Raw genomic sequence first — 20,970 nt, forward strand, 5'->3', positions numbered from 1 at the left:
TACATCTTAATAATTTATCCTTTTAACAAAACTTGATATTTCTTTTAAAGTTATAAGCAATTTTTTTAAACAAGGACAAGGTTGATGTAGAATTTTCAAGTTATGCCATTTAACTAGACTTCCAAAACATGATGTTAGAATTATATCACAACTCCAAGTCAAAAAATGTTGTCAAGTGTGTATTTAAATCAGTTGCTAATTATGTTGCCTAAGCAGAAACAAAGCGAGCGAATTTTAAAGCAAACACGCTTCGTATTTCGGCCTCGCTTTGTCGTTTACTCTACAGACATCGATGCTACGACACTTCATTAGGCAACAAAGGCTGTATTAAAAGGATTATTGTAGTAATTAGTCAGACTGAAATTTACTAGTTCAAAGTACCTTGATAAAACTCATATCTACAAAAAAGGTGGTCGATTTAAGTGTTTGACAAACTGAAAATCCATGTGAAGGTAAAGAATTTTTTATTTGTTTAAAATCAATAATATTATCAGGATGTTATATTTAACTTTAACGTTGTTGTTTTACCCAAATTAAAGTGTTTGCTTGTGTTTTTATTAATTCTTAAAAGTTCTTAAATGATGGCTATAAGCTGTCAAAGATTGGATCTTATGACCAGGTCGCAATAACCAAGCCGGATGTAATATTTGTCAGAAATCCCAACCAACCTGCGTAATTCAAACGAGTTTTATAGCGTTCGCTTCCTTAATCAAAGCACTACGAGCAATTTGGCTAAGGGTTCATTCTAAAATAGGTTTTGCCTTGAAAGTTTCTCACAAATTTACACCGAAATGTGTGCTTTCGACAGGGCATGATACGGCCATCCAATTTTGCGGTTTTTGCATCCTACAATTTTACTAATCTTTGACAAGATTTAACTTATTGCGGTTTTTTATTTTTTTATAAATATAGGAAAGTATGTAAACAATACGCAAGGCATTCTAGGTGCATTTGTTTCAGTAGAAAAATTTAAAAATAATTTATGGCATATGTTTCCTTACTTACACAAAGGCAGAAGTACATAGAATAATTAAATAATTCGGAAGCTACAAAGCACTGTGCCTAAAACAAAGATATTCTCGGTGTCAAAGAACATGTTATCTTCTTTTTAACAAAGCATGAGTGATGGTCTTGATTGAACTCACTAATTAAGGCCTTGTAACATGATATAGATAGTCGAACGTGTACTCATATTGAATTTAAATTTGATCTGTTTTGCTCTATAAAAAGCGATTGTTGATTCGCGGGTTTCTTTAAAGTTAGGGGGCTTATTAATAATATTATTATAAATTTATGTATTTTTAAAAGAAAGGGGCATGTGATTTATTATGTATACGCGAGATTTTGTTTATAATGCTAATATTTAACTTTAAATCTTCTTTCATAAAATATGGGCTAAATCGTTCGACGTTATTGGTATTTAATTCAAATTATTAGGTTAAATAATTAACTTTTTCGACCCCATACGTCGACTACATTCAGTAAGCAGTTCGTGTTAAATTCTGCCTTGTCAATTCGGCAACTCTAATTAAAATTCTGTTTAAATTAGGCAAATGTTCGTGCAAGAAAAACCGCAGTCTATAAAATCTTGATTAGAACGTTAAGTTTATTGTTTATCCAAGCGCGTGTTTGCTCCTAATCTATTTGCATTGTCATCTCTAAAAATATAAAGGTGTCGGGCGGGCAAACAACACATGGATCGAAGTTCGTCTCTGTTATCTTTCAAGTACCCGTTTATACAGGGATATCAAATAGGCAGCAGTACACAACCTATAATCAAAATCATGACCTTACTAATCTTTGTATGAATAAGAGATATAACTAATTATAAACCCATTAGATGCCAAGGTAAACAACTTCTGTACGAAAGAGTTCTTTGCGTTGTTAATCATTTTTAGCCAAATAGAAATACCTAACACATTTTCGGCCATTTAAAATTAATATTAGTGCAAACAAACAATTTTCCATTTTTTATTGAACTTCGACTTGGCTTTTGATTTTAATTAAAATGCGATTTGTTACAAACTGCACAGTTGTACTTAATAGTAAAGGTGTGGCTTAATGCGATCTTTTATCACTATTCTTTCCGCGGGACGCAAAAACAGTTGTGCTTTTTTTGAATTTGTCACGAAAGTTAAACCGAAATGATTTGTAATTTTTTTTGACGGTGTATTTAGTTCCGCCCTAACCACTACAGCCAGCTATAATAGGGAAGTGCAAATAGGTAGACTCGATGCTGTCAAACGGTGTCCCATTGAGTTAAACGTGATTAACTGCTGAGAATTAATCCCCCTTTTAATATCTTAAACAATATTTATGGACATTGTTCCCATTCTGCGCATAACCGTTTAATATCATACAACTTAGCTGCTGACAAATGATGGATTTTTCCGTCAGTAGGTTCACAAAGTCACGATTGCTTCTGTGTTGACCAACAGAGCTAACGACTTGACAAGCTTAAAGTGTTCCGAAGGTGGCATCTGTATGCACAGCTCTGTTTAACCAAGCGACCACGAGTCTTTTTACCGCGGCGTTAGAACCAAGTTCATCACTTTTCGGTTCTGTCTTCGGCCGGTCTCGCTTTAAGTTCAAAGCAAATCATACTGCGTGCTCCAAAGCCTAAACAAGCAGCGCAGCTAGTCGTCCTTGGGCTACCGGGCCACGTATAAATGCTTTGTCGCAAGAACGCCCTTGACATAGATGCAAACAGATCGCTTGCTTTATTGCTGGGTCGTGGTGACTGGTGATTATGGGAAATTGAGATTACCCGATCTGTGGACATGAGTTTTGAAATCACACTTGAATCAACATTGCGTGATAACGGGCTTGACTGTGACTACTTCAAGCAAACACTTCGCGTGCTGCTGCGTGCAGCTTACTAACCGCAACCTTTTTTGTCAAAACAACACTTGTCACCAGTCACGAATGATAGTGCGATGATTTTATATTCTTTTAAGTGATTATTTGCAAATATTATTATTTTTTAAGCGTTTTTTTAGCAAAATTTATTTAAAGTTCCTAACAAGACCACATTTAACTTGTAGATCATGTGTTATATAGGCCTGTTGTTTGAATCTACGTTTTTGCACTTTAAATAGTTTTACCTTATTAACATATACAATTTTGTAATAACGATTTTGAATTCTACCGGCTGGCGTAATTTGTTTCGCCTTCTTTGTCTGGTATACATTTTTTAACAAAACGCGTTACTTCACAAAAGGTATACCCGCTTAACTTTGATCAATTCTGTCTGGGTATATCCAGTACGCCCATCTCTTTGTAAAAGCTCGGTTACTAAACGTGACATAACCAAGCCACGAGCGTTAATTTTTTAATTGATGATTATTTCTCATTTGATTTCACCCCGCTTTTGATCATTCCCTTTCAAGATAAAAGTCTATTTTAATCGAAAGTGGAACTAATCAACAAATTGGTAACCAAGTAGCAATCTTTAATTGCCCCTACAACAAAGCACGTATTAATAGCGAGAGGGTATTGCAAGATTTAAAAGCGAAATTACGTTTTTATGATTTGGCAAATATTCGCCCAATTAACATCTGGCTCTGATATTTACACAGACAAAACACCTGCATGATTTTATGACGTACTTCAAAGTCTATTTTAAACTCGATTGGCGTTTATGTTTAATTATGTAGGCAAAAAGGGAAGTCACGTGGGTGAAATGAAATAAGGTTATTTTAGTTATTTATTTTATTAGCTCCTTTGTCTAAATTTTTTAAGTTTTTTTATTAGAATATTGTAAAGATCCTGTTTAAAAAATCGGCCAAAAGTTAAATGTCACAGCCTTATCAAAACATGACGAGCGTCCGATTCGTGTTATTTCAGTACTAATCCATTCTGTCGTTCCACATTCTTTTTCCTGTATTGGTGCAATTAAGTTTTAAGCAACAATTATTTGCTAATTACCAGACTCTCTTTATATACTTCGAGCTTTCCAATGACTTCTCCCACTTCCTAATTTGGCTTAAAAGCAAAAAAGGGTTTTCTTGGAATTTTAAAGAATATCTTTGGAATCGCATATATTGTAATATTTATCATTTTAATTATTTTTTGCAAATAATTGTAATGGAACAATAGCAAATTGCTTAAAAAAACATTTTTTAAAACTATTACACTTCAATATTTTGGTGCATCTACGTTTTTTATTGTTATAATATTATTTGTATTCGACATAAAAATCAGACAGTTTTTAAAACGCCAGCTGTGTCTGTAATCAGGGGTAAGAGATCACCACTTTTTCGAAGACACTATCCGCGATTCTCACGCAGGGTACGAAGTGAACAAGTAACAAGTTTCCGGACTTCGGCGTGTCTGACACTCTCTTTGCGGGCGCGCATGTCCGGATTTCCCGTGCGTAGGTCGAGCTCCTATACTCTTGGATTTTGCTTCCGGATAGGGCCCGCAATAGCAACAATTGGTGTCTTAACATTGTGCTAAATACGGAACAGGCAATTAAGGCTGGATTCGCGAGATTTGATTGCGCTTTACCGTTCCCTCTTCTACATTTGTTGTCCTTCGCTTGGCATGGAGAGAAACGATTCCAAACGTGGGAAACAATCGGATTTCGCGTGCAATCGCAAGGTGCGCATCGATTCTTACGTCACAATAGCAAAACGATTGGCTATCAAATTTATTTAATTCCTATCAGTTTAACCAGATGTTCGATTTGGCTGACTGTTTTGGGATTGAAAAGGGGATTTTTTCAAGTTTCGATAATTTTCATTAGAAAGGTTTTTTTTTTTAGTTTTAAAAAAAGTTTATTTTATCAGTGGTTACTGGTTACAAATTAATCGATTCAAAAATAACTTTTAGTGATTATTTGTTTTTCTAAAGGTTGTACTAACATTTTATGTATAATGTTGTCATTCCAAAATATTCAAAATCTTTTGTATTTTATAAACGCTACTTTCTGTTTGGTCTAAATGCTTTAAGTCACATTTTTTGGGCGTGGGAAATCAGTTGCATTCTAATTTGTAGAGTTATCCCACAAAGATAACTCGATTATACATTGTGCAGATAAACGAGAGTCATATCGTTTGTTTATAAACTTGCGGCCGAATATCTACCATAATCTACATTGTGTTTTTAATTTTAATTTAAAACCTCCTTTAGCGACGAAGTGGGTTTATATAACTTATGTATCCACGTGAAAGGGTTATCAGACAACTTTGCTTCACATAACACTAGCCTCCATATTTTGTAGCATGTCGATTTTTATGGAAAAATACAGACACATGTTTTGATTTCTGCCTTCCTATATTGAGACTGGTATAAGATAATTAAAGTCTTATCGAACCTGGTTATAACAAGGCAGAAAATGTAAGTAACAACAATAAAAATGGGGAGGGGTGATGTCATCTTTTTTGTGGATTACAAAACTATAAATGTCTAAGTTTGACAAAGTTTTCCAAACAAAGAATTTACTAAGATTATTAATTGAAAGTTTTTATCATAAAAAAAATCTAGTATGCAGATTTATTTTTTTTATTGTCGCGTTTTAAGTACGTAACACAACTTTTGTTGGTACACCTTTTATATTTTAAATAATCGATCAAAGAAGTCCCCGCTTGAAAAATTTAAAACGAAACCTAGTCAACAGCTTTAACCATATGGTCGGGAAAACAATCAAAATTAAACTCTTGAACCTTGTCACAAAATAACGTGATTTTTTCGAATTAAATCTTGATTGGCCACTTCGCTTTTGGGTGGCTTAGACTGGTATTATTGTTTAGACACTTGCCTTATTCGAATTGACTAATCAAATACAGGAAAACTGAAATCTCAAGAGGTGTCTTTAAAATGGTGAGATTTGTAAATATGTGTCTATTTCGTTAGGCTAAGCTAACATACTTTCAGTTGCCACCCTATTTATTTCTTTTTTTTGTCTGGTGTACTATCTCAAACGGGCGCAAGAATTTTCGCTTAACCGTTTTTTACGTCGTTTATGCAAATTCAAACAAGAGTACCAGCAAATAGGGTTACGATAACTGAAAGTCTTAAATTAAATTTTTGCGATAAATTATCAAATAAAATTTGTTTTCAATATATACTTTTGTTTTAATATTTTTTGCTAGACAATGGACTGCCATTTTATCAAAACGTTGCTTGTTGCAAACCTTTATCTTGTCTCTATTCTCAAAACAAAAAAAACACTTTGCCTAAAGTGTTGTATGCCATGAAAATTGTAGTATGCAAAATGACTGGTAGCTTGGTAGTGCGGTACAAGTATTTGGGATGGTCTATAGGTTAAGGTCAATATGTTACAAACTCTTCAGTTCTGATCTGGTGAAAGCGAATTAAGTGTCTTTCGAGCATTAATTAGTGCTCGGGTATTTGATCAGGCCCGGTAAGAACCCTAAATAACTTCCTCCTTGGACAAAAGGGTCCGGAAAAATTAGCATCGCTTGTCAAAACCACAACCTCAACAAAAGAAACGTTAATTTTATTCAAATAGTTAAACGCATTGAGTATTAAAACACAATTTTGTGCTATTTCAAGGAACAAAAAATATTTGACCAGTATCCTTAAAAAATATACATTTTGATAAAAATAAATATTTGCTGTCGTTTTAAAGACGGATACAGTTCCTCAAATAAATTCGTTATAAACCCCCTCGGTGTTTTATAGTGTTCCAAACCTTCAATCTTGCGACAAAGTAACATCACTGGCGAAGTGATTCAAGTGTCATCAGTTCGTCTTTACCGCCCGACCACTAATTGGCATTAACAGACACTTGTACGTTTACGTCAAGTAGGCTTATTCATAGCAATGTAGTCAACAGTTTGTACTGCGAATGAAGCTCATAGAAAGACGTTTATTTATGCTCATCTTCGTTTGTTAAAGTATACCCTTTCAAAGCGGGTTTGTCACTTTGTCATAGAGTTCGTGCAAGGATTCCACGGTTTATCGTCATTACAGGGTTGAGGGTACTTGTACGTTTCGACCCAGTAGTTTCGTCCCCCGCGGAAAAACACGAGTGGCAGGATGAGTCCCGCAGAGATAGGTTGAAGCACTGGGCACTTTCTCGCCCTCGAAAATTATCTGTTGCAAACGAATGACTACGAATTAGAAAAACAAACCAACCGGAAACTTACAAGTGTTTACACGGAATGGGGTAGGGCCAGTTTAATTAAGATTACGGTTGTCTTAACTCATTTTTGCAACCAAAAATTATTTGTTTTCTTTTAATATTAAACACGGATTGGTATTTAAAAAAGTGAATTGTTTTTTTTTTAATTTTTTTTATGTAAAACCGAATTTGTTTTGTAACTACAATATTTACATTTGATATTTATCTTTTAATTACTTAAAAAAATAAATGTTGCATTAGATACCACCCCCTTTTCACTTGCGGCGCTATTAAGCTATGGTTAACGTCGTCAAATCTTCTTACAATTTTGTAATAGTTTTTTTAAGTTGTTAAAAAAGTTTAAATTAATTTGATAAACCTTATTGAGTTAAATAAAATTGATGAACGCTTTTTTTTAGCAAAACTTATCTTTTATTGCAATATTATTTCACTTAAGTTTATATGTTCCTGGAAGGCTTGATGGAATTTCTTTTAAACCAAAGCGATAACTATCCCTGGTAAAGCCAGTTACAAAAAGCTAATTTTAATTTGTGTAAATCAAAATAAAGATTATTCTTAATCGTAATCAACGATTTCCAAAAAACTTTTTTTAAATTTTCTAAAAAAAAAGATTTCTAAAAAAATATGTTTTTTTTTTCTTGAATATTTCAAAATGCATTTCTGGCATTTTTATCTTTTAATCAGTTAAAATTCTAATCAAGTTTTAAAAATACACACTTTAAAATTATTTTCACACAAAAAAGCGAAAAGTATTTTTAAATTTCATTTAAAATGCATATTTCTATAAAAAATTCGCCTCCTTTGAAATTTTTTTGAGCATTCGATCGACAACATCATGATAACCAAACTAAAAATAACGTGAGAAAATTTTTTTCATTTTCGTGGTAATATCGAACGAGTTTTTTTTTCTGTAATTAAACCGTAAATAGTTTACTTATTAGATAAAAAATCGGTGAATTTAATTTTAAATACGGATTACATAATACAGCTTAAATTGGATAAACTAAAAGCAATCATAAAAGATATTTAATAAGAGTTTCCGAACGCAAAATTTACAATACGCTGTATCGACATTTTTCACACGAACTGGAATTGACCAATCCTATAACAACAATACCAGATGCACTTAAACATATTGTCATTGCACCGTCCAAAATTCACATTAACTAAATAACGAACGTTGACCTTAAACGGGCGATCATAAGCTTACTAATTAAACTTTCGGGCCACGCGTTTAGTAATGCTCAATCAATATATATTGTTTACTTAGAAATTACACCACTAAGCCATAGTAATCGCTTGTATTGGATAAAAATAAAGAAAATCGAAGGATTATGTTATGTTTAATCATTAATGCACTGCTGCTATGTCTTATAGAAAGGGAATCCATAATCACACTAACAATCGTTTAAACATTTAGATAATCTAATTGTCATAACACATAAACATAAATATTCGATATCAAAATTTATTGTCAAAAAAAATTATATAAAACTGAAGAAAAAATCATTTTTTTATTGATGGAGGTTGTTTAAATTTTATTAGTTTATTTTTTTAAAGCTGAATTTAATAACAGAAGAACATGGCCTAAAGTTTTTTTTTATAACCGTGTACAATCTCATTTCCATTAGACAGGACATGTCGAAAAGCCGTGATTTTAGTTCCTCAAAATATATTAACTGGTTTCGCCAAAGCTGTGTAAACCAAAACGTTGTATTTTTTGCATTGATTTGATTCATTCTAAAAAAAAATATGACAGCGCTTTTATATCTGGTTTTATTGAAATTCAATTTTTTTTAATATAACACGAAGGGCCTCAAAATAATAGTTGATTAAAATTAACACTAAAAATATTTGTAAATGTGTTTGGTTGATTAGATTTATTTTAATTACGCTGTATATGTATTAACAAATACTTTTTTAAATTGTCGGACATAGGGTCATTTTTATTTCTTATTTTTATTTATAGTCTATATTTTGATTGATACATATTTGCGTAGCCAATCAGAAAGCATTTTAATCCCATGTAAAAACTGGTCAGTCAATATTTAAAATGTAAATAAATATTTACCCCTACGCCAGTTGGGTTATTTTCCATGACAAGTAAGATGCAAATTTAAAATTTTTATCGTAAAATTTAATCGTTTTAATATATAGCTAATGCAATTAAATAAAGATACAACTGGCGTCTTATTTATTTCAATAAATCTTAAAATTAGATAATGTTGAATGTAAAAAAAATTTACGCTAATAAAGTTTTTTTTTTTACAAGACTGCCGGATATCTTGTTTTGCTTTTATTCCACTTGTGAAGGAAAAACGTTTTTTTTGCCTCTTTCTCACGTATCTCCGACGCTTTAACGTTTTGCGATCTAACGCTTTCGCACCTGTGTTAAAAAAAACAATTTTTTGACGCATCGTGGAATCGAACATTATCTTCAAGGAGGTTAATATATGACAACCCAATATCGACGATACCCGTCCAATTAAAGGAATATCCTTTAATAGCAATGCGGTAGAATATTGAAAGGGTGGCTGGAACTACTGTATATTGAATCCTGCTTTAATATAAATCGAATCACTGCCTAAGATACAAAAAGCTTACATGGTAACTCTTAAATGTAAAGGTTAGGCACATAATTTTTAGCAATGACCTTTCAATAACGTAAGTTATATAATGTCGTTGTTCAAATTTAAGTTTATAATTCGAGGATTGAGTTTTTTTTTACAAAAAAAAGCCGTAATCTTTTTGTAATAAATTTAGTAAATTATTTTAGGTAAATAAAAAAAAAAAAAATTGAAAATATGTAAAAATAAAAAAAAAAAAAAATTGAAAATATGTAAAAATAAAAAAAAATAAAAAAAAAAAAAAAATATTTTGTCATTTATTTAATTACATCGTTCTGGCTAATAGAATTAAGTTTACAAAAAACGCACGAAATAATTACAACTGTAGTTTGCACCAGAGTTGTTTATCTAATCCAATTAACCTCAATAAATTCGGATAATTTTAGGTCCGCCTCACCAACAATTACTTCCTATTGCTTTTCTTGTTAATGAGTTAAATCTTAAGACTCTTTGCCGACACAGCCGTTGAAATAGAAAGGACTTTTAGTACTTGTGGTAGCGAAAGAGTTTTGAACGAGGCCCGTTATGTTCCGAGGTGACAGAAACAATTTGTTTTGACAAAGACAACAAGTTATTACTATCATAATACAGCAGGCTTTGAATCATACTCAATATTTCTTAGGAGTAAGATAACAGGGGCCCATCCGATGGGAAATCACATTCTAATACAAACAATCAGGCACTCGACGTTTATACTGATGATATTATGTGTGATTTGCCACTTGGACGTTTCGGTACTTTACTTCAAACGGTACCGGACATGCTATTTAGCCCGCACATCGATCTTAGGTCGCATATGGGCGACGTTTTAATATTTCTAATAATAAAAATGCGGATAATTAAAAGACACCGTTACGTCAAATGCAGGTGTATCTAACTATAACTACAAATAAAGCAGCATGAAAATAAATTTATTAAAATTGATTTCTTTTATTTTTTCAATCAATTTATCGTTCGTGTTATAAAATGAAACATTCCATAATAATTGAACTCACATTTAAAAAAAATTGAAAATTATGTTTTTTAGTAACAAGTTAAGATTGTTATTTTTTCATACACAATTACGTACATGGTGCTATTATCAAAGCTCGGTTGCGTAAATCGTTTTTGTTTAATCCTGAAAAGTCGTTGTAGCAACAACGAAACGTATCAACTTTAAATCGCATTGGCGAACAAAACATCACTTTCGTTTTGGCAACCCCTTTGTACAAAGTTGAAAAGTGTAAAAAGTGATCAGATAGTTGAAATAGCACTGTAACCTGCCCTCAATCCTGGATTTTGGGCTGATATCGCTTATTTGCTTGCACGGCGCGCAAATAAAACCCCGATAAGATGTCAGGTCAAAACTACGGGAGAAAATAAACGTTTTATTTATCCAAAGCTTTAAAAATCGCCATCATGAACTCTATGCTACATCGCTCGTTATTGTGTTTTCGAATATTTATAAATGTTGTTATGTTTGAGTCGAATTTAAACAGGTGAGACGATTAAAGCGTCGTGTTATGACAGTATATTGTACGGTTTTATCTGGTGGTGTGGCCTTCGATCTAATACCGTTATTTCTGCACAAAAGAAACCTTGTACTTAAGCGATGGGCACAAAACAAGTTGCGTATATCTTTACATTGTACTCGATGGCCCCAATATACACAACTTCTAGCCAGCTCAACTTAGGGCAAGGGAGAAACAAGCAGTCTAAAATCACAAGTCTTTCATCGGCTAGTAAGATTTAGACAGGTCGTTCGTCATTTCGATTTTTTATTTATTAACTGTCTTTATAGATAACGTGGCAAAAAAGTCCGTTTGCTTAAAAATCTTTCACATAAACGCCAAAATATTCGTTTTTAATATGACTGGCAGTAAAGCTATCACATTTTTAAATTATCCTTCAGAAGAAAAAATACATGCAATTTTGAATAGCTCAACAAATATGTAAAAATAAAATGTTACTTCAATTTGAACAGACTACAATTTATCTGATTAAGCTAATAATTCAACTCCTACGCAAATTCCACCACTTCAAAGGAAAATATTTAATAAAAATCCATGCATGTGCTTGGTAAATTTTAAAACCAGTTACTCTAATTAATAGTGACAGTATTCTTTTCTGGGCACGCTGTGTTCTATGTATCATACCAATTGTTGGCGACATACACGCGCATGCGCGCTTCTTGGGTCGATTTTCATTCTACTTAGGGTGAGGTTAAAATGTAAGGTCAGGCCCCCAGTGGAGCCACTGTGACAATGTGGGAAGCATGATGGGTTACTTTTGGAACACTTCCAAATTTCTCGGTTAACTTTATTCGTATACTTTGAATTTTGAGTTTTAAAGAATTTTATTTTGCAATTATTGCGAATGACGCTTATAGTTTTTAGTATTACATGTTCACCATGATTTAGATCCAATTCTTAAATTTTTTTTTATTGATTTATAAAATTGTTAACGCTACATGCCTCATATATTTAAGCGTGTCACTTTTACCCAAAAGCGCAGTCTTTCACCTTAAAAACAGTGAAAGTGGAACTTATATCGATGATGGCTGTCGCACCCTTTTGCTTCGCGTCATTGCAAAGGGATCTAGAAGTGTCTATGTAGTTCACCTTGGCAATAAAAGCAAATAAACACTCTTGTATCATCGTTGTCTTTGTTTTGCTTTTAGGGGAAGAAAGCGTGTCGTGTTTTATGAGCCTTTGCGCTAAGGTCTTTACTAAAGCCCTATATAGTGGTTTGGTTGCATAGCTTTTTACTTAAAACGTTTATCTCTTTCCTAAGCGTAAACGTTGTTATTTTGGAAATTATATTAATATTTTTAAATCATAACGTTCTTTAACGTATTCTATCCTTTCTTTTTTTAAATTTTTTAAAAATTTTTTTTGTAGTAATATTTAATTTAACTCGTTTAATTTTGGAAATCTTCGTTTTCAGTTTTTGGACCTCAAATTACAAGTGACAAACGGTAGTCACCCTGTAACGCTTAACGTGTGTGGCATTGTTTTGTATGTTAATCTAGACCCTATATCATTGTGTATATACACGTGTTTAGTTTCCAAGAGCTTATATCTACGCACCCGATACCAAAAGTAAAGTTGCCGAAAGATATTTGTCGATTGGTATCGGCGTGAATTTTTACCATATTTTTGGAACATGCTACCGTTTAAAAATTAAAAGTTTTTTTTTTAATTATTGAGCTAGTATTCAGGCTCATCAATTTGTTTTATTTTTTCATTTAGTCGAACACCTAAAAATTTAAACATTTTTCATAAAATATTAAAGCACGATTTATTGACAACTTTTTGTTATTTTAATTCATGTGGTTTGATTAGTCAAAACATTTTTAAAATGTATATGGCGTATTTTGTACCATTTATGACGTCAGAATGACACGATTGTAACGTCACACAAATTTGATTATCTCCCAAATCCCAGAAAGCGTTGACAGAGACAAAAAACTCTGATTTTTGGGCTGTCGCCTGTTAGACTTGGTAGAGTGGCGAAATCTTAGTTTAATTTTTAAGATTCAATTTGTCTATGGTAAAGATAACCGAGAAAATGACCAGACTCGATTTTGTATCACGTTTGAGTTACTTTTTTGCCAAATAATTAATTTTATTTTATTTTTGTACTTTTAATATTTAAAAAAAAAATCTATAAAATGTATACATCAAAACTACCTATCAGAATATCATATATGGTATATTTGTTTTTCAAGTCTTTAAAGTGGCGTATCTTCCCATAAAAAGCGTTGTTTGTTTTGAGATTATTAATCAACTTTCAAGTGTCGCTTGTATTTCGGTAGCTTGGATTTTAGCTATAAAAACAGCGTATTAATAATTACAAAATGGAAAAACTTCCCAGGCGTAAGAGAGAGTGAAAAACGTGAAAAAGGCACCGGGAAATTTGAGAGAGACGTATGTCTTGGGATACGAAAAACAAACTCGGATTTAATTTGGGATTTCTTTTTTTGTTTGCATTTAATGCTAATAAATTTGTTAACATGTCAGTTTTGTGTTCACATTAAAATTGTTGCAACATTGTTAGCATGTCAATTGTGAGCAAAATTTGCATAAAATAAAGAAATTAGTAGAGTTTGCGATTTAGAATATCTTTCGAAAAAATATTTTTGGATCAAACAAAAAAGAATCTTCTTTTTAATTTCGAAGTAAAAAGGTAAATTACTTTTAGTTAAATTACGCTGTTATTTCATAAGCGTTTATATAAGTATAAAAGTTACCTATTTAATTAATTTGATGCATTCTTCAATATATTTTGTATGTTGTTAAAATTTATTTTAAAAAATATGTTTACGTTATTAGGGTTTAATTGTGTTAGTTTAAAACTGCTTGTAAATAGTAATAATATTATTGTAAACTATTTAATTTGCAAAAAAAGATTACTTTTGTACAGAAAATATTTAAGGTTTTTATTTGTACTTCAAATTATTTCAACAAATTCGTTTTTAAGATATAAAAATGTTTTTTGAAATTTATAAAAAAAGTTATTTATTTTAAGTAAAATAACCAAAATGAAGGGTAAATTAAAAGCAACGAAACATGCATTGTGGTTTATTTTTACAAAAATGTTTCGTAACTAATAAAATAAATATGATGTTTAAATTTTTAACCTAAAAACGTTGCTTAACTAAGAGTTACGTAAAAAAGATATCTTAAAAATTTTTGGATTCATTATCACTTAACCGACATTTTTAAAACGGAATCGGTAACTTAGGCCGTAATAAGTCTATTAACTAATTATTTCTACAACAACTAAATTAAAATTAAATTTTTCGTGTTGGCAAAAAAACCCATGGTAACCAAATAATAAGTCGGGTTAAAACCTGGGTAATTTTTGATGGTCGCTATACCATTAAGATAACATTGTTAAAACACAACTCCATTTCTATTGATAGTTCGCTACTCGCTATATGCAGTTATACGCCATCGTCGCCATGGATCTTTATAATTGATCGCGTCCGCTTGTCTATAGATAAATATGCCTCGCAATAATTTGTCAAATTAAGTCTCAAAAGAAAATTAAAATGTCTAAAGAAAACCTAGCAAAAAATTATGACGACGAATATTAATTTCTATAGTGTCGGTTAAATTGCCAATAATTAGAAAATATGTTTTCTTGAATACAAAATTGTTTTTAATTTCGCAATTTCTAAATAATTATTTTTTGTTGAAAAAAGTTTTAATCAATTTTTTTTGTATGTGACGCATTTAATTTTTTCTTTTTATTGCAGAAACTAAAAAGGAAATTTTAAAAATGTTAGACGGGAACGGTTCGAATATTGACGGGCAAATCTGGATGGAAAGTCGGCGGGAAAATAGATTTTCCCCGTACCCGATCTCGACTCGGGTAAATTTAAAAATAATACTAGAAAAGACTAAATATTTGTTTGCCAAAATATCAAATAAAAATATTGCACATCTAAATGTTAATTAAATTTTAAACTATTGATAAAAAACAGCGATTATAATTTACCGCCATTTAATTTTTTTGCAAACAGATTTAACGTAAGACTTAGTCGATTAAAAAAAATTAATTTGTTTTAGATAAATAGAGTTACATCTTATTTATCATCGGAAGACAAAAGCTCTACAGGTAATTAAACTTTTTTTTAGGAGTTTTATTATTTTATTTTCATTTTTTCGTCAAAGTGAAATTTATATTAATGAACCATGTTATTATTAGATGAACTAAAATCACCAACAACAAATCTGAGCAGTCGAAGTTCTTCCACATTCTCCGAGGTAAAAATAAATAAAATCTAATCCCCGTTAATTGTTTTTAATAACACACGACAAAATATTAATATCTGTTAATCGTTTAATTTAAAAAGTAACCAAATTGGTTCCGACCTACTTTGTTTAGAAATTTAACTTAATTTTTTTATTTAAAAAAGGGAGAAACTTCGCATGTGCAAGCTAGTCGAGATTTTGAAATGAACGAGTCTAAACACGAAGAATCGAAAAAACCTTGTTCTCCGATTTTCTCTCATTCCCAAATAAGCGAAGGTAAAATTATTTTTGTTCGGTATACAACTTTTAAAAATTAGGCTTTAAATTAGGTCGCCACTTAGTTTTTTTGGACTTGCACTTGAGCTAAAAGTATTTATACATCGTTAGCGGCCAATTCTTGACCTTGACTTTTGTCCGATTTGACTCCATTTTAAATTTTTGTTGTGCTGCCATAATAATTGGACAACTTGTTTCGTTTCACTTGACTTTTAACTTCGACCGAAAATTTTTTTATTAACTGTTGTCTTAATTTTGGCTTTTAGCCAAAAGTTTAAAGATTTTTTGTAAGATTGATTTTGTACTAAATTTCAATTTCTTATTTTTATTAAAATATTTTAATATTTGTATTAGTTATTAAATTATACTAAAACAATGCTAAATTTAATTTTTAAACTTGTTTTAGTTTTACCATGGTTAGTGTCCAATCATAAGCAAATAAAAGACAACATTAAATCCGAGTTCGGGCGCCCCACTGTAAGCCCAGTACCAAGTGTAAATAAAGAAACAACTAACGATGACGTCACGGGGATTGACGATAAAGAGTAAGTTTTATAAATTTTGATAATAAGAGAAAATAGCAAAATTTTTTGTTGTTTAAAATTTTGAACTACATAAAGAAATGACGTAAGGGTTTTGTAAAAATTAATCGTAATTTGGTTTATGACGAAATCAGTTTATGTTTGTTATTATTTGTTTAAGATTATTACTTAGCTTTATTCGCGACGGGGTGTTGTAATCTTTTACTTGAAATGCGATTAAGATTCGTATTGATTCTTTTGGGTTAATGGCCAGCGTCAATTTGTTAAAACCTTATTACACCATATCGGTTAACGCTAATCCCACATGACTTTATTACTTAAACTATTTGCGTAATTAACCAACTTAAAATCAATATGTTTAAGCGCCTTACTTCAGACCAATTTGTGCTTAAAAAACTTTTTTGGATATAATGAACCGGCAGCGTGGTGTAGTGGTAGAAACACTTGCTACACCACCATGAGGTCGCGTGTTTAATCCCCACTGCTTTCATGCTGAAGCGCCCCTGAGTGAGGCGCTATAAACTCCCGCTTAGCCAGCATTTAATCAATAGCATTATTACTGGGCAATTATAGTCGCTATAATATCTCAAACTGCCACAGGCAACTCGAGACTGGGTCGGAGTAACTGATGTTACTCTATGTTTAGGTTGCGCATTCGACCTTTTCACATCGAGGATAAAGAAATACAAAAAAATAAATTGTGGAAAGTATTTTTATCTACTTTGTTTTATTTAACAGATTTTGTTGCGAGCATTGCGATAAAACTTTCACAGATCCAAGCAACCTACAGCGTCATATTCGCCAACAGCACGTGGGGGCAAGAGCGCATCCGTGCCCAGAATGTGGGAAGACGTTTGCGACGTCGAGTGGCCTTAAACAACATCAGCATATCCACAGCTCAGTTAAGCCATTTACCTGCGAAGTCTGTCACAAATCTTATACACAGGTAAGCCTTAAACTATTAGAATAATTTTATACAGAAATAACTTTGTTAAAATCTTTTATGTTAAATATTTATTTTTTTACAGTTTAGTAACCTTTGTCGGCATAAGCGAATGCACGCAGATTGTCGAACTCAGATCAAATGCAGAAATTGCAACCAACTTTTTCCCAACTCCAGTTCACTAAACAAACACAGAAGATTCTGTGAAAGCAAAGCTTTATTTCATGGAAGGTAAATTTTGAAACAGAATAATCAATATAAAAGAAAATATTTTTTTTTAATGTTTAAAATTCGTTAAATGTATAAAATTACGACTTTGGAAATCAATTTTTAATAATATTTTTTAATTTAGTTCGGCAAATCTTAATTTGTTTGCGTCTGAAGCTCAAAATCTCCTTAAAAATGGAAATCAAATTCCAAATAGAGATGGGATTTCCGCCTTTAGTGGTGTCGGAAGGCCCACTCTAAACCAAGGTAAGAGAATAATATTATATTGCTTATTTTAAGTTTTAATAAAAATTGCACGATGGTTTTTAAATTTAACCATTTTTTGATTTTTAGCTATGATGCGCTCCGGAGCTGAAACCAATCATTTGTCTTTGGGAATTCCGAACGGCTTGTGGAACCAACCATTATCACCAGATCAACTTCGTATGAGAATGCGTTCTTTTCCATTTAACTCTCTGTTATCATTGCCACAACGTGGTTTGTCGATGGTCAGCCAATATGCCCAAGCAGGCAGTCATTTTCAACGAAATTTAGCCCCACTGGGAGATCCAAAAATTTTGAAATTGCAAATGGCAGATGCACAAGTACAGTGTTGCAATCCTTCAATTAGTAATGTCGACTTAGTTTCTTCGTATTCTAATGGATCACAGTTTCCCTACGTTCTTACTGCAAACGCGTCAAGATTTGTAAGTGTGCCTATGTTTTCATTGCACAGTCATAAAGGATGTGACGTCAGCATACAAGTTGATCTTACCAAAAACGGTGGAAGTCAAATAAATAAGCATAAGAGGCTTAATGCTGAATTACTATCAAAAAGAGATGATCACGACTTTAAGACTGAAATTCCTACCAACAAGTCCACTTTGGAAGTTCTTGCTAAATATAGTCCATTTTTACTTGGTAATTCGAACAACAATACAAAAGAACTTCACCGACTTCAAGCATCTATTCTTGCTGCTGCTTCGGTTAATTTTCCAAAGCCTTCTCCGGTTGCAAAGCATTTTAGTGATGAATCTGAAGATCTTTCAAGTGAAGAGAAACCTAATAGTCAACGAAAGCAACATCTCACAAATAGCAGGCAAACCACCGACGAGGAAGAGGCAGAGAAAACATCCCGACAACCAAAAGAAAAAGAGAATAGAAAAATTTGGAATCCTCTTCTTTCTCCGTCAACCTGCAAAACAGATAAACCAATTGAAAAAGGGTCGCCTATTACAAAGTTTCAAAATTCATTTAATGGTTTTCAAGCTTACGCGCCAAACACACCGAACATGTTTTATCCATATTCGGTGGCACTGGCCGCAGCAACTGCTTTATTAAATCAAAATAAAGCTCAACAAAGTAAACTTAATAATGACAAAGAATTAAAGTTTTCCCCATTGGATCTTAGAATGCCGAAGTCACCAATCAACCTTGATGTACCAGAGTCTAAACTTCGGTCTAATATTGAATTTTCTTCGATCTTGAACAAAAATTCATCTGATTACTTCAATGCACAAATCACTAATAATAAAAATCAATTTCAATTTCCAATGTGGCCAATGACACCCGGTAATCCGTGGAATTATGTTAACTTTTTAGCCAAGTATCGAACTGATCTGTCAGCAAATCATTTACAGAATTCCAATAGCCCTTGGACGCAAAACATTTTACCTAGCTCACCTCTTGATAAGATATCTACCGAACAATATTTATTAAAGAACAACAACTTTCTAATAAATCCTTTAGCTTCAGTTGGCTCAATGCATAACCACAACAAAAACAGTAACATCGACGATCTGAAACTGCTAGGTAATATTCAAAGACCAGAAAATATATTTCGATCCACGCAGTCGTTTGGACCAACAATGCAAAACTTACAACAGAAACTTAGCTACCAATCGCGTTTGAATGCTAGTGCTCTGCGCACTCCTGCGGACGAACATTTATACTCTGCGCGATATCGTCGTGCGCATGCCGGTCGAATAGGTAAAGAACGCTATACTTGCAAATTTTGCGGCAAAATTTTTCCTAGAAGTGCCAATCTAACACGTCATGTAAGAACACATACTGGTGAACAACCGTACAGGTGCAAATACTGTGACCGAAGCTTCTCTATTTCTTCCAACTTACAGAGGCACGTCCGCAATATTCATAACAAGGTGATTTTTTAGCTATTTATTTCAATGATGATAATTATAAGGTTCAATTTTAACGATTTATAAGTGATTCTAAATTGTTGTCAACCTAAAACTTTAATTTTAATTTATTTAAATATATTTTTAGGAAAGGCCCTACACTTGCAATTTATGTGGAAGAGCTTTTGGCCAACAAACAAATTTAGAAAGACATTTACGAAAGCACTCCGACAAGCATATAAGGTAAGACTACTTTTTGTATTCCATTGCTTATAACTATTAAATATTTGTTATCATCTTAAAAATATCATTATAGCGTACAATTATAAAACTATCAGCCTACTCACAAATTATATATCGTGTACTGTACATTAAAAGTGAATTAATTAAGCCTTTGCTTTTAAATAAATGCTAAAAGCAATGAAATACAAATCTAAATATCATTTTAATTGATCTATAGAATGGCTGATGAACCTTACTCTTTAAAACTACCATTTGAACAAGAGGATGACTTGGAAAGTTATCCGTCATCCCCTCACTCAATTCAAGACAGCAAGGAGGAATATAACTCAATCTTTAATAACGAAGGTATTTAAGTTTTAACTTTGTGTCAGATACATTTTTTAAAATTACATTTATGTGAAGTAAGGTTCCTAAAGCTTGGAAAATTAATAAAAAAATAACAATAATAATGCTTATTTTGTATCAAAGCCTAATAAGTTTATTTAGACAAAATTAACACTTTTATGATTTTTAGGCTCTCCTGAATCCAATTTAACCGAATGCTTTGACAATGAACCTAGTTTTTTGCCTCGTTGTCGGCAAGAAACCACACCGGTTAATCGCATACAAGAATCTGCTTACGATGAAATAAGTAACTGTGATTCTAATTCAGATGCCAATTAAACTTAACATAATTATTTTTAAATAATATTTGCAATAATACATAAATTGTTAATAGTAGTTTAGTAATACTATTAGTTCTAGTTTTACTTTTAAATTGTTGTTCTTTATAACTTATAGTTTATAACGGTTGTGTAGACTGTAGAGTTGCAGCACTGTTTTTTTTCTTCACTATTTCTATTCGTAATGTTGCAATTATGTATAAAACGCTGTGCTAAGCTAATATTTTTGTTGTTTATTACTTATTTAAAATATTAATAACTAAGTTGTAACAGTTTGGTGTTTTAATCATTCATTTAGCATGTTAGGTATTTCGTTGATTGATGTTTGTGCTAACTTTTGTTAAATAAAAACACTTAAACAAACTGCCATAAAAGTAATAAAGTTTTATAACATTTTATCAAACTAGATTAGTTAAAAATGCTTTTCTGTTTAGTGAAATGCGGGTCTTTTTTGCATCTAAAAACAATTAAAGAATAAAA

General features: G+C 31.9%; 1 protein-coding gene across 2 annotated transcripts; it reads left to right on the forward strand.

Moving 5' to 3' along the window:
* Positions 1-317: 317 nt before the first annotated feature.
* Positions 318-20,819, forward strand: LOC145746452 (MDS1 and EVI1 complex locus protein EVI1-A-like). 2 transcript variants are annotated; one of them, XM_082564739.1, is made up of 13 exons: positions 318-452; positions 14,981-15,096; positions 15,294-15,342; positions 15,433-15,491; positions 15,644-15,755; positions 16,162-16,300; positions 17,036-17,243; positions 17,326-17,471; positions 17,593-17,714; positions 17,802-19,609; positions 19,734-19,828; positions 20,046-20,173; positions 20,343-20,819. In XM_082564739.1, exons 2-13 carry the CDS (start codon positions 15,004-15,006, stop codon positions 20,489-20,491), a joined length of 3,108 nt encoding a protein of 1,035 aa, XP_082420865.1. In that variant the 5' UTR covers positions 318-452; positions 14,981-15,003; the 3' UTR covers positions 20,492-20,819. The 2 variants fall into 2 exon arrangements, with proteins under 2 accessions (XP_082420865.1, XP_082420864.1); XM_082564738.1 differs by lacking the exon at positions 318-452 and adding an exon at positions 13,767-13,905.
* The last annotated feature ends 151 nt before the right edge of the window (positions 20,820-20,970 follow it).

Source organism: Corella eumyota, chromosome 3 (genome assembly GCF_963082875.1).
Source record: "Corella eumyota chromosome 3, kaCorEumy4.1, whole genome shotgun sequence".
Lineage (NCBI taxonomy): Eukaryota > Metazoa > Chordata > Ascidiacea > Phlebobranchia > Corellidae > Corella > Corella eumyota.